The sequence below is a fragment of the Eumetopias jubatus genome, unplaced genomic scaffold (genome assembly GCF_037043125.1).
Source record: "Eumetopias jubatus isolate StellerSeaLion01/CBP00866 unplaced genomic scaffold, mEumJub1_p1.0 scaffold_4, whole genome shotgun sequence".
In the NCBI taxonomy this organism is placed as follows: Eukaryota; Metazoa; Chordata; class Mammalia; order Carnivora; family Otariidae; genus Eumetopias; species Eumetopias jubatus.
In genome coordinates this window covers 61,578,250-61,591,589 of record NW_028274810.1, presented here as the reverse complement: position 1 = coordinate 61,591,589, position 13,340 = coordinate 61,578,250, and the positions used below count along the sequence as shown (strand labels likewise).

The following is a 13,340-nucleotide window of genomic DNA, read 5'->3' as shown; positions in this document are numbered from 1 at the left end:
TAGGTTTTCTTTAGGGACTGCCTGCACGTGATTGTTTGACACATAGACCTAAAATTCTTAGTAGATGATTAATACTATGCACTTCAACTGGAGTCATTGTACACTTTTATTTTTACTGATTTTTGAATCAAAATGTATTATTTTGCCATTGCTTACTTTAAAGTATTTGTTTAGCTATTAATACATAATAAATATTTGCTTATGATGCATAAGCATATTTGCTCCATATCCATTCCAAATATGGATTTCTTTTCCAATTTTAAAAATAATAAGTCCCCTCCCTGAACTGATATATCATTCTTTGTTTTTCAAAGAAATAACAAATCATGATGTTTCTGCTTCTCACTGCCACCTGGGGAGAGGGGAGATATTATTATTCTGTCTTAGAAATGGGGAAACCAAGGCTAAGAGGAAGCTTATTTGTCAAGGCCGCTACACAAAAATACACACTGAATAATGCATTCATAATTTGATTATGATTTTTTTTAACAAACTAGAGGTTCTCCAGAGATAAGTTTTGCCATCACAACTTGCTCCCAAGGAAGGAATATAAAGGATGAAGGACTGTACCGCAGGGGGTCAGGAAGGGACAAGGAATCATAACAGGAGGATGCAACCCACAGCCCTGGAGCGCATTCTCCCCACTGACGAGCTTTATTCCAGCTGGCGGAAAGGACACACATCACAAGATGGTCCTCAGTTCCCTCCAACTGCTGGGACCATAACATGACCACAGCTTCCAGGCTTTTTCTCCATGTACTAACTCCCTGTGCGACCTTGGAAAACCAGGAGGTGAGAGGACTATTACTAATAATATAAAAAGAATAATAAAAAGCAGCTAGCATTTTTTACACTTACAAATAGCAGGGACTATGCTACGTGTTTAAATGTATGATTTCACGTAATTCACACAACGATCACTACTGACACCCCCCTTTCACTGAGGAGGAAGCAGAGGCCCAAAGAGTGAAATAACTTGCCCAAGGTCAACTCTGTTAGCAAATGGCTTTCAAACTTCCTCCCAGCTACAGAATCATTCATTTAAGTGGAATATTGCCCACGAGCATACACAGAACTTCTCTGGTTGATGTTATCCTCAAGGTCTCCACTACCCCTCAGGACAGTCCTAGGGCCTAGGAACCATAGTCTGAATGGCTGGTCTGGATGACCTCTGAGGACAATTCTGCAGAACTTCTAGAACAGCCTATATCCTGCTTACTCACATTCTATATAAAAGGGCAAAGCCTCAGAAAGGCACCCATGCTGAGCTGTGCACCCCCAAGGGGATGGTCTTTGTTTTCCTGGGATCGTTTAAGGGACAAACTCATACAATGGTGACAGTGAAAGCTAACCAGCTCGTCCTTCTTTTCCCCCGTGTCTCTTCCCCTCTCCTCCAGAAAGGTAGCATTTAGATTCCTCACCCTTGGTGGACAGAATGAAAGAACGATCCATTTTGAGTTAATCTTTGTAGAAGATGGGAGACTTACATTGAGATTGATTTTTACCTATGGATATCCAATTGCTCCAACACCATGAAAGGCTAATGTTTCCTCCATTAAATTCCCTCTTACAATTTTGTAAAAAAAAAAAAAAAATCAGTTGGACACACTTGTGTAGGTCTCAGTTCTGGGTTCTTGATTCTGTTTCATCATGCTATGTGTCCTTCCTTGCCAATGCCACGTAGTTTTGATTACTACAGATATAATTCTTGAAATTAGGTAGTCTGCTACCTCCCAATTTTTCAGGTTTTGTTGTTGTTGTTGTTTTTAGCTATTCTAGTTCCTTTGCTGTTCTATATACATTTTAGAATAGTTTTGTCAATATATTAAAAAAGAAAAGATCTTGCTGGGATTTTTTATAGGAATTACATTAATCTATCAACCTGGGGAGAATATTTTTTCTACATGGAATTTTCCAATCCATAAACATTGCTGGGAATGGCCAGCAATCCCTGTACCGACGGATGAAAGATTACTCCAAACTTTGCTGTGAAAGAGAGGAGAAGGCAAGGGGGTCAGAGACGAAGACCCTTTGCTCTTCTTTGCTCCTGCTTTTATTGGTCCTTCAGGATAATCACAAATCCTAATCACTGTTTCTCAAGCACGTGATGTGTGACAAGGGATCTTACTGAAACTAGGAGGATCTGTTTACAGGAAAGATACGACATGCTAATCCGTGTGTTCTATGAGTTCTGCTAAACATAGCCTAAGGGACAATGCATATGTCTCTTAGATCACAGGGCGGCTGTTTGGGCTAAGAAAGCTTCGGGGAAGGCAACTCCCCGTGGCATTCCAATGGCAGAGGCAGAATGGTCACATGGGCCTCAGCATTCCAAAGGCCTATGCCCTTCTCCGAAACCCTCTCTGTCCTTAGCGGCCTTTGTGTTTCATTTTAGCAAGTCAGGTATTACAGCTGATTCCATGCTCTACATTAACCCCAACAAAACATGGTATATCTCCCCCATTTATGTAGGTTTCCTTTGAATTATTTCATCAGCAATTTGTAGTTTTCAAAATTTAAGTCTTGTAACATTTTGTTAGAGTCAAGTTAATTTCTCTTTCTTTAGCTATTGTGAATGTTATAGTATTTTCTGATTTTAGTGTGTTCATTGCTAGTATATAGAAATAGGATTTTTTAATTCTATTTTGTAGCCTCTGACATTGTTGAACTCATTTATTCTTCCAAGATTTTTTTCTTTTTTTGTAAATTCCCTGGAATTTTCTATCTAGGCAATCCTGTCATCAGCAAATAAGGACAGTTTAATTCTTTGTTTGATTTGTATATCTTTTATTTCCTTTTCTTGACTTGTTACACTGGCTATAACTTCCAGCACTCTGTTGAATAGGAGTGGTAAGAGTGGACATCCTTGCCTTCCTTGTTCCCAGTCTCAGGGGGAAAGTATTCAATGTTTCTCCATTAAGTATCTTATTAGCTATAGGCTTTCTTTTCTTTTTCTTTTTTTGCAAACGCTCTTTTTTTCAAGTTGAGAAAGTTGCCCTCTATTCTTATTTTTCTGAAGGTTTTTACCATAAATGGGTCCTGAATTTGTCAAATGCGTTTTCTGCATAGACTGATGATTGTGTGATTTTTCTTTTTTAGGCTGTCAATAAAGATTTTATTGATGATTGAGTTTTTTGAGTGATCTTTGAAAATCGAACTAGCTTTGCATTCCTGCAATAAACAGCATTTGGTTATGGTATAATTCTATTTTATGTCTTGCTGAATTCTATTTGCTAATATTTTGCAAAGGATTTTTATGACTATACTCATGAAGGATGTTAATCTGCAGTTTTCTTGCGCACGTCTCTGTCTGGTTTGCTATTAGGGTAATACCAGCTTCTTAAAATGAATCAGTAAGTGTTTCCTCCTCTTCCATTTTTCTTGGAAAGATTGTGTAGAATTGGTGTTAATTCATTTTTAAACATTTGGTAGAATTCTCAAGTGAAATCTCCCAGGACTTTGAGATGACCTTTTTGGAAGTTCTATTTTCTGTTAATTTATTTTTAAATTTTAATTCCAGTATAGTTAACATACAGTGTCATAGCTTTTTTCTTTTTTTTTTTTTTTGTGAATTTTAAAATTATGGATTCAATGTCCTTAACAGTTACAGGGCTATTCAAATGATTTATATTGAGTGACTTGAGGTAATTTGAGTTTTTGAGGAATTGTTCCATCTTTAAGTTGTCAAATTTAGATATGTAGAGTTGTTCATAATATCTTCTTATTGTCCTTTTGAAGTCTGCAAAGTTTGTAATGATATCTTTGTTTCATTCTTGATACTGTTTGTTTGTATCTTCTTTCTGTTTCTTTGTTAGACTTGCTAGAGGTTTGTCAATTTTATTGATCTTTTCAAAGAACAAGATTTTCCTTTCATTGATTTTCTCTACTCTTTTCTGTTTTCAATTTCATTTATTTCTGTTCTTAATCTTTATTCTTTCCTCCCTTTCACTTACTTCAGATTTATTTTTCTCTTCTTTTTCTATGTTCTTCAGGTAGGATCTTAGATTTAAAGATTTTCCTCTTTAATGTAAGCATTTAGTGCTATGAATTTCTCCTCTGCATTCTTTAGGCTATGTCCCACAGATTTTTATATATTTTCATTTTCATTCAGTTCAATATATATTTTGATTTCCTTTTAGAAATGTGTGCTTTTATTTCTAAGTGTTTAGAGAGTTTTCTGTTATCCTTTAGTTACTGATTTCTAGCCTGATTACACTGTGGTCAGAAAATACACTACGATTTCAATTTTTCAAAATGTGCTGTTGTATGGCCCAGAATACGGTCTTAGTATATGTTTATGGATGCTTGAAAAGTATATGTATTCTGCTCCTGTTGCACCTTCTATAGATATCAGTTAGATCCTGTTGCCGATGGTGTTGCTGAATTCTGTATCCTTGCTGATTTTCAGAGTAGGTGTTCTGTCAATGTGGAGAGAGGGGTGTTAAAGTCTCAAACTATGAGTCCATTTGTCTATTTCTTCTTTCAGTTTGTGCTTCACATGTATTACAGTTCTGGAGCTTGGTGCACACACACGATTGTTTTGTCTTCTTGATGGATTGACCCTATTATCATTACATAATGTCCCTCTGCATCTCTCGTAATTTTCTTTGCTCTGAAGTTTACTTTGTCAGTTATTACTACAGTCACACTGATATTCTTTAGATTAAATTTACATCTTCCAATCTCTCACTTTTAATTGGTATATTTAGGTAATTTACATTTAATGTAATTAATGCAATTATTGCTATATTAGGGCTTAAGTCTGCCCTTTATTTTTTATTTTGTGTTTGTTCTGTTTTTGTTTTGTTTTGTTTTGTTTTTTGCTTCTCTGTTTGATATTTCCTGCTTTCTTGTGGGTTACTTGAACATTTTTTAGAATTATTTTTTATTTACCTATAGTTTTTTTTTTTTAATATCTCACTGTATAGCTGCTTTAGTGGTTGCTCTAGGGATTATACTATATAGACACATAACATCACAGTCTACTGGTATGGACATTTTATCAGTTCATGTGAAGTATAGAAACCTTATTTCCCTTTATGTCCCTTAACCCTTTCCTTATAATGGCCTTATGTATTTCTTTTACATACATTTAGAACTATATCAGATAATGTTAAGAGTTTTTGCTTCAACCATCAAACATAATTTAAAAAACTCAAAAGAAAGAAAATATGTCACATTTACTCACATTTGTATTCTTTCCATTTTTCTTTCTTCTGAAGTGACAGTCCAAGGTTCTTCCTTTTATCATTTCTTTTCTGTCTAGAAAGCTTCCTTTAGCCATTCTTTTAGGATAGGTCTGCTGGAGCAAATTTTCTTAGTTTTCCTTCATCTGAGAATATCTTGATTTCCCCTTCAGTCTTGAAGGATATTTTCACTGGTAATAGGATTCTGGATTGATAGTTCTTTTCTTCTTGTACTTGAAAAATGTGCCACTTTCTTCTGGCTTTTATGGTTTCTGATGAGAAATTCAGTCATTCAAATAGTTTTTCACCTATAGGTAATGTATCATTTCTTTTGCTGCCTTCAAGATTTTTACTTTTTATGTTTTTTTTTAGAAGTTTGATTGTGTTTTTGTGTGGATTGGGTTTATCCTGTTTCGGATTTTCTTGGCTCCTTCAATCTTTTGTTTAATGTCTTTTACCAGATTGGGGAAGTTTTCAATTTCTTCATGTACGTGTCCATTTGCATCTCTTTCCCCTTTCTTTCCAGTACTGCAATTTAAGACTTGCATTATAGTCCCACAGATCCTTGAAGCTCTGTTCATTTTCTTCCCCCAGTCTGTTTTCTCCTTATTGTTCAGATTGGGTAATTTCTATCATTTCTTTCAAGTTTATGGATTCTTCTATTCTCCCCATTCTGCTGTTGAGCCCACCCAGTGAGCTTTTTATTTTTCTCATTGTATTCTTCACTTCTAAGTTTCTATTTCTTTTTCTTTACACCTTCCATTTCTCTGCAGAGACATTCTATTTCTTCTAAAAATAGAGTAAAACTCTATTTTTTGTGTGTTTCAATCATGTTCATAATTGCTCATTGAAGTATTAAGAGCTGCTTTAAAGTCTCTGTCAGAACATGCTAATACTTCAGTTGTCTCAGTGTTGGCATCTATTGATCATCTCTTCATTCAAGTTTAGACTTAGACTTTCTTGGTTCTTGTTATCATGAGTAATTTTCTTTTGAAACCTGGACATTTTAAGTATTATGTTATGAGACTGGATATTTTTTAAAGCTTCTGTTTTAGTTGGCTTTTCCTGGTGACAGAAATGGGATGACTTTTTTCTGTCTGCTGAGGGTACAAATCTAGGTTCTCCACTTCTTGGCCTCCCAATACCCAAGTGAGGGCAGGGCTCCTCACTACTCCTGGGCCAGAGCAGGTACTCCAGTTCCCCACTCAGCTTCTGCTGATAACACCCTGGCTAAGAGTGGTAGAAGTGCTTGTTTTTGCTCCCCATTTGGCCTCCTTACTGCTGGGTAGTTGTGAAAGTCCTGATTCTCCACTGGGTCTTCTCTAACAACATCCCAACAGGGAGAAAAAGGGGCACCTTCTGCTGGGTGGGAGACTGGAATATAAGCTCCCCACAAGGTCTTCATTGTAGGTGGAGTTTTGTTACTCCTGGAAGGGATGAAAGTCCCAGCTTCTGACTTAGCTTTCTCTGCACCACCTCAGCAGAGGGGTTGGGGTGCATAATTGCAGGCTGATGAGGGTGGGTGTCTGGGATCCCCACTCAGCATTGGCTGGTGGGGTGGAGCCATAGATTTGTGATGTTTGGCTGGAGTAGAACAGTTATTGTCTAAGGCTTTTTGTTTTTCTAGAGGGCCCCTTCTCTGGTCCTTAGGGCCAGAGAGAACAGGCTTTTGCTGTAGATGTTTCTGTTTGTACCCCCTGGTGTTTCTAGATTGCTGGCTTCTTTAGCTCAAAGTCTGGGATATATAAGGCAAGAAGAAAACCCAAGGAATTCACCACCTATTCTTCCTTGGGTTCCTAGGTCTCTAGCTGGTCTACCTTCTTATTTCTACCTTTTCAGAGTCTTCCAGTTTTCTTATGTTTGTTTTACATATGATATCCAACAGTTTTAGTTGTACTTAGCAGGGGGAATAGGGAAGAGTATATATGCTCCATCTTTCCAGAAGCAGAATTCCACTTGACTTTAAATGTATTGTTTTACCAAACTCTCAGAACAATGCCATGAAGGTGATATTATACCCATTTTTCAGATGAAGACACAGAGGTTCAGATGTCATTCACCCAGTAAGTGGTATAAAGATAATTGGAAGACAAATGGGGTAAGAGTCAAATGAGTAAATACAAGTGGAGGCAAAATAGCTCACTCCCTTCTTGTTTGTTTGTTGTTGTTGTTTTTTCTAACTGCAACTTGGTCCTTTAAAGAGGAACAAGGAAAGGGGTGGGGACATGTAACAAGATCCTTTTGATCCCAGCCTATAGTTCTTCAGTTTCTTTAGCCCTGACAGGTCTAGTCCTATCTCCCACCAGAATGTTCTTTCTGGCAAGGGACACCCTCACCACCCTCACCTGTCTCCCACCTTCTTCCCTTTCTGCTACCCTATGCTCTGTTACTCTAAATTGCATCAGTGGCTTATTTTCTGAGCCCTTTCTCTTTCAGCCATAAACACTTGCCTCTTTCTGAAGTACATGAAGAATCCCTCAGTGAAATACTGAAGAGAGGCTTGAGGTAGTGGCTCCTTCTTTGGGTACCTCAGGTGATGTCCCCTGGCAGGCCACCTTGAACATTTGTGGCCTGGGAAGAACAAATACAGGCCTCTGGTCCACCTTCCCACTTTCAAGCCTCAGCTTCACCCTACATGACAAGGGGCCTTGCATAGGTCCAAATCCCATCCACACCAGCCCCCATGAACTGCTCTCCCTGCATCCCAGTCTGTCCTGGGACTCAGGGAAGAGACCCAAGCAGGACCTCAGACAGCCACTTGGGAGGGGGCTTTCTGGGAGCCTCATGTGTCCAGAAAGAGAAGGTATAGGCTCCAATGAGAGCATCTAAATAGCCCTATAAGCCCTTTGTAGAAAGGCATGCAGTTGGAATTTAGTCCCAATGGGGTCCATGGCCTTTCTATTGAAAGCATGGTTTATAAACCAGCAGCATCAGCACCACCAGGGAACTTGTTAGAAATGAAGATTCTCAGGCCCAACCCCACAGTTACTCAACCAGAATATGTTAAACAAGATCCCCAGATGATTCATATTTTAAGTGTTAGAATTTGAGAAGCCATATTCTGAGGCAGGTGCCCAAGAACAGAACAATATTGCCTTATGGGGGTGAGAGGGGACAGGAGTTGCTTGTCTTAGGACTAGTATTTTATAAGCCATATGGGAGAATGTAGACTTTGCCCAGTCTAAGAGAAAGAGAGATGGAGCTTTTCCAGTAGTTCTACAACGCTTTATTTCCTGGGGGAGGGGAGGGAAATTTCAATGGATCATAACTCCTACCCCACAAACCTCTTATGTATGTATTCCCAGGCAAATGACTTCTCCCAGACTCTCGGGCTTTTTTCTCCACACAATAAAGAAGTTGAACCAGGTGATCTCTCTCTAACCCTCCCTCCAGGGAAGCAAAACGTCCTCGAATGGGAAGCAGCATAAAACTGTGAAAACAGCATGCATCTTTTCTTTTTATTATGTTATGTTAATCACCATACATTACATCATTAGTTTTTGATGTAGTGTTCCATGATTCATTGTTTGCGTATAACACCCAGTGCTCCATGCAGAATGAAAACAGCATGCATCTTAGAGGCAGACTGAGCCTGTTTCACATTATAGCTCGACCATATATTCCTTGTGGGACCCTGTACAACTCAGCCTCTCTGGTCCTGAGTTTTCTGTCTCAAAAAGTGGGCTAATAAAACTGCTGTATCAGCAGGGATGCACACAGAGGACCTACTACAGAACTGTGGCCTATAGTATAGGTTCAGAAAATACTAATGTTTATTCCAGCACAAATGTTTATACCTTTTGTAGAGAATCGGCTGATCCTACAGGCAGAACAAAGACACAGAAACTTGTAGAAATGTTATGAGTCCCTGCTTCTTCATTTTCTTACCTGACAGGGTCTCTTTCTTCATAGAAAGGTCTGAGCTTTGTCGACAATACCAGAAGCGGGAAGACTTAGCTCTGAACCAGTGGTCAGATCCATTAAATGAATTCTCTGTTCCTATTCAGACTAAACACAGGGACCTAATTCTCACAGTCTGTTATCTCCCTCTCCACACACGGAGTTACCAGGGGAGTTCAAGAAAGACACCACAAGGAGAGAGATGAAGTTTCTATAGGAGGAGAAGGAAGAAAAATGAATTGCCGTATCTTGATTTTCCCTCCCACATACCTACAGAAGGCAAGGCATCTAAGTAGATTGGTGAAGGAGAGAAGAGAAGAGGTAGAGAGAAGGCAGCACTAGGAGTTGTGAGATAGCATTGATGCCCAACTGGATGTATTTATATTTTTAAGAGACCAGGCAGGGGGTAAAAAAAAAAAAAAAGAAACGAGATGGTAGAGCAGCATGGCTGTGAATTTTTAAACTTATAGTTAGCTAGAGGGAAAATACCATTTTTGCCACATTTTCATTCCACACAGGGTTACAATATTAATTGGCTTAGCAGACTTACAATCAGCAATTTCTTTTGCAGTGCACAGGTTAATGGAGTTGCCAGAGTGTTTCAGATATGAAATTGTTGCCTCATAATTATGTGGTTCTTCAAATTCAGCACTGAGAAGCATAGAGAAAAAGGTTACTTAAAATAAAACATTACTTTAAACATATTTTAAAACTTTTTGTATTTTTTCTTCATTAGAGAGGTAATATGTCTGATGAATGTGGTGATTTAAACAGATATGGAAGGCACACCACCCCTACTCTAAACTATAGAAATTCTGAAAAATATAACACAAAGAATTATATGAAGAATACAGAACTCATCTAGAAATCAGTAAAGTCTCCAGGTGCCATATATAGGGAGGAAAGCACAACTAAAGATGTAAGTGAGAATTACATGCAAAGGGAAACTGTGACAGATAAAGAAAAATCTTAATGACTGGGTGGCTGAGGATTTATTTTGAGTCAGAAGTAATGGGAAGCTAGAACTAAGCTATCAGCATAAAGTTCAGAGTCAAAAATGCCATTTCATCTGTAAAACAAATTGTAAAAAATATGTGTCTACTTTCCCAGGGAATAGCAGGGAAGGTCGGTATCCAGCTATGACTGTTGGAGCTAAAAGAACCACTCATGAGAAATCAGAAACTTGAAAACCAAGTACAGGTGAGGTTCTAAATGTATACTGTGTATTTCAGAGACTCAGAGACAAAATGGTGCTTGCAATCCAACCCTCTCTTGTACAGCAAATCTGAAATCATTCTGTAAAGATGCTTCCACAACACAAGGCACCTATGGTGGCCAAAGGAAACAATTCCCACCTAAAACAAGCTTATAGTAAAAAAAAAATGCAAACCACACAAAGAGATGAGCTACCACACATAGTCAGAAGATATAACAGAATGACAGAATTAAACAACAGAAAGACATGAAAGTGACTTTAAAATAAGTATTTTTTTAAACGTTCAAAGAAATAAAGGAATAAAAGTCATTAGGTAAAAAACAAAACAAACAAAAAACTCAAGAGCATGAAAAAAGAACGTAGCTTTAGGGACAGGAGAAAGGAGTTACAGAAATCATTAGTTCTTGTAATAAAAAATTTAATGCAGAAGTTGAAAAAGAGATTAGACACAGCAGAAGAGAGAACTGGGGAATTAGTTAGATTTAAGGAAGTCACTCAGAATGTAGCACAGAGAGATGAAGAGATGGAAAATAATAAAAGAGAAGTTAACACAGTGGAGAAGATATAATGGGAAGGTTCATCATATATAGACCAGGGAATCCAAAAGGGAAAAAGGAAAGGGATGATGAAAAGGAGTCAGTATTCACATGATAATACCCAAGACTTTTAAAATTAAAAAGGGACATAAATCCTTCAATTGAAGTAGCTTCAACAATAAGAAATAATGATAAATCCACACTTACATACTTTGTAATAAGTTAGCATAAGTCAAAAGAAAAAAAATGTAAAAGCTGTGTGAGAGAAAAGATAGATTACCAAGGAATAGCAGACTGGCAAGGGGCTTCTCATTAACAGCAATAGGTGGTGGAGATTGTGGATAATATCTTAAGGGCTGAGGAAAGATATCAGTATCAAATTATCTTCTAGCTAAATTGTCATTAAACCTGAGGGAGAAACAAAGACCTTTTCAGAATACCAGTACACATATTTATTGCTCATAGATTCTTGCTGAAATACATCAAATCATTCAAATAAATTGAACTAGTAATGAAGTAGGATATAAGAAACAATGGTGGGGGAGTATCTAGAAAAGATGGCAGAGCAGGAAATCCTGAACTCACCCGGTCCCACAGACACAGTGAGATAACAACTGCATCTATCGAACGAACTCTGAAATTGACCTTAAGACTGGCAAGACAGACCTTCCACTATTAATTGGACAGAGACCACATGGAAAATGGTAAGGGGGTGGAGACATAGTTGGGAAGCAAATCCTCAGCAAGACTAACCACAAATGGGAGGGACACCACAAACAGGAAGAAGCAGAAGGATCAGATCCCCCCCCCCAGGCACCAGGGACCTACATTGGGAAGACGAGTCCTCATAACATCTGGATTTGAAAACCAGTGGGGCTTAACTTCTGGAGCTTTTATAATCAGCAGGTTTAATTCTGGGAGAGCTGGAGGGTGAAAAGAAACCGAGTTGCTGAACTGAAAGAGCCAGCATAATAAATAACTTGGATGAGACACAGCACAGAAGCAGCAGTTGGAAAGGTGCCAGGGGTAGATGTCAGTTTTTATTTACTACTGTCAGAATGGGTGCTGGTGGTGCAGGAATCTTCAGGAAATTTCTCCAGGTACCAAAGCAGTGGCAGGCACCATTTCTCCTCCCCCTCCCCCACTCTAGATGATCAGATACTTGTAGGAGCCAGCTCTAAAACTCTCAATCTAACTTGCTAGCACCACATGCCCCACCCCTGTGTTCACCTGCAGACACGCCCCATCCAACCCACCCAACCCAGCAGGTGTCCCTTCAAAGCACTCCTGCCTGGCCATACCCTACATGTGGCCCCAGCAGAAACCATTATCATTCCAAAGTGACTCCTACCCTGGAGAGAAGGGGGAGATAATACTACACACCAGCATGCCCACAGTTCCGACTGGCTGTGCAGGAAGTGGGCCGTGCTGTGGGGTGAGCCTGCAACTGTGGCAAAGAGGCTAATTGCAGACATCCAGTCTGACTGCTGACCCTGCCCCCCATAGGAGCCCCCTCTGGTCTCAGACAGGCCTCTCAACAGCTGAGGGACCAAACCTTGAGGTTGTGCTCACAACAGGGAAAGTGGGCCATTGCAGCCAGCTGGACTGAAAGCAATCACAGCTCAGACACAACAGTAAGGCACACACAGCCCACAAGAGAGAGATCCCTGCAGTGCCTGGTTCTTGGGACCTGGAGGGATTATGCTACAAGACATGATAGGACCTCTTCTACACAAGACCACTACTTTTAAGACCAGGAGATGTAGCTGACCTCCCTAATATATAGAAACATAGGGAGTTAGACAAAATGAAGGGACAGGCAAATATGTCCCAAATAAAAGGATAAGACAAAAATCACAGCAAAAGAGCTAAATGAAACAGAGATAAACAATATGCTTGATAAAGACTTCAAAGTAATGGTCATAAAGACATTCACTGGACTTGAGGAAAGAGTTGATGATCTCAGTGAGAACTTCAATAAAGAGATAAAATATATATAAAAAAGAACCAGTCAGAGATGAAGAATTCAATAACTGAAATAAGAAATACATGAGAGGAGGGGCACCTGGGTGGTTCAGCTGGTTAAACGTCTGAATCTTGATTTCAGCTCAGGTCATGATCTCAGTGTTGTGAGATTTAGCCCCACATTGGGCTTCACACTGGGCACAGAGCCTGCTTAGGATTTCCTCTCTCCCTCTCCCTCTACCATTCCCCCACTTTAAAAAATACGAGAGGGAATGAAAAACAGATTAGAGGACACAGAAGAACAGATCAGCAATCTGGAAGACAGGGTGATAGAAAGCACCCAAGCTGAATGGCAAAAAGAAAAAAAAAAAGAGAATAGATAAAGGAAACTCAGTGACATAACCTAATGCAAAAACATTCACATTATAGGGGTCCCAGAAGGAGAAGGAAAGAGAAAAGGGGAAACAAAAAACTTATTTGAAGAAATAATAGCTGCAAACTTCCTGAATCTGGGGAAGGATACAGAAATCCAGATCC

The 13,340-nt window shown here is 39.0% G+C and overlaps 1 protein-coding gene across 1 annotated transcript in view; it reads right to left on the bottom strand.

Moving 5' to 3' along the window:
• The window catches only part of FYB2 (FYN binding protein 2), a 128,769-nt gene that overhangs the window by 52,636 nt on the left and 62,793 nt on the right, over positions 1-13,340 (bottom strand). Inside the window, exon 5 of the mRNA XM_088022981.1 lies at positions 9,637-9,737. Within this exon, the coding sequence (XP_087879107.1) occupies positions 9,637-9,737 (101 nt within the window). The remainder of the gene's footprint in view (positions 1-9,636; positions 9,738-13,340) is intronic.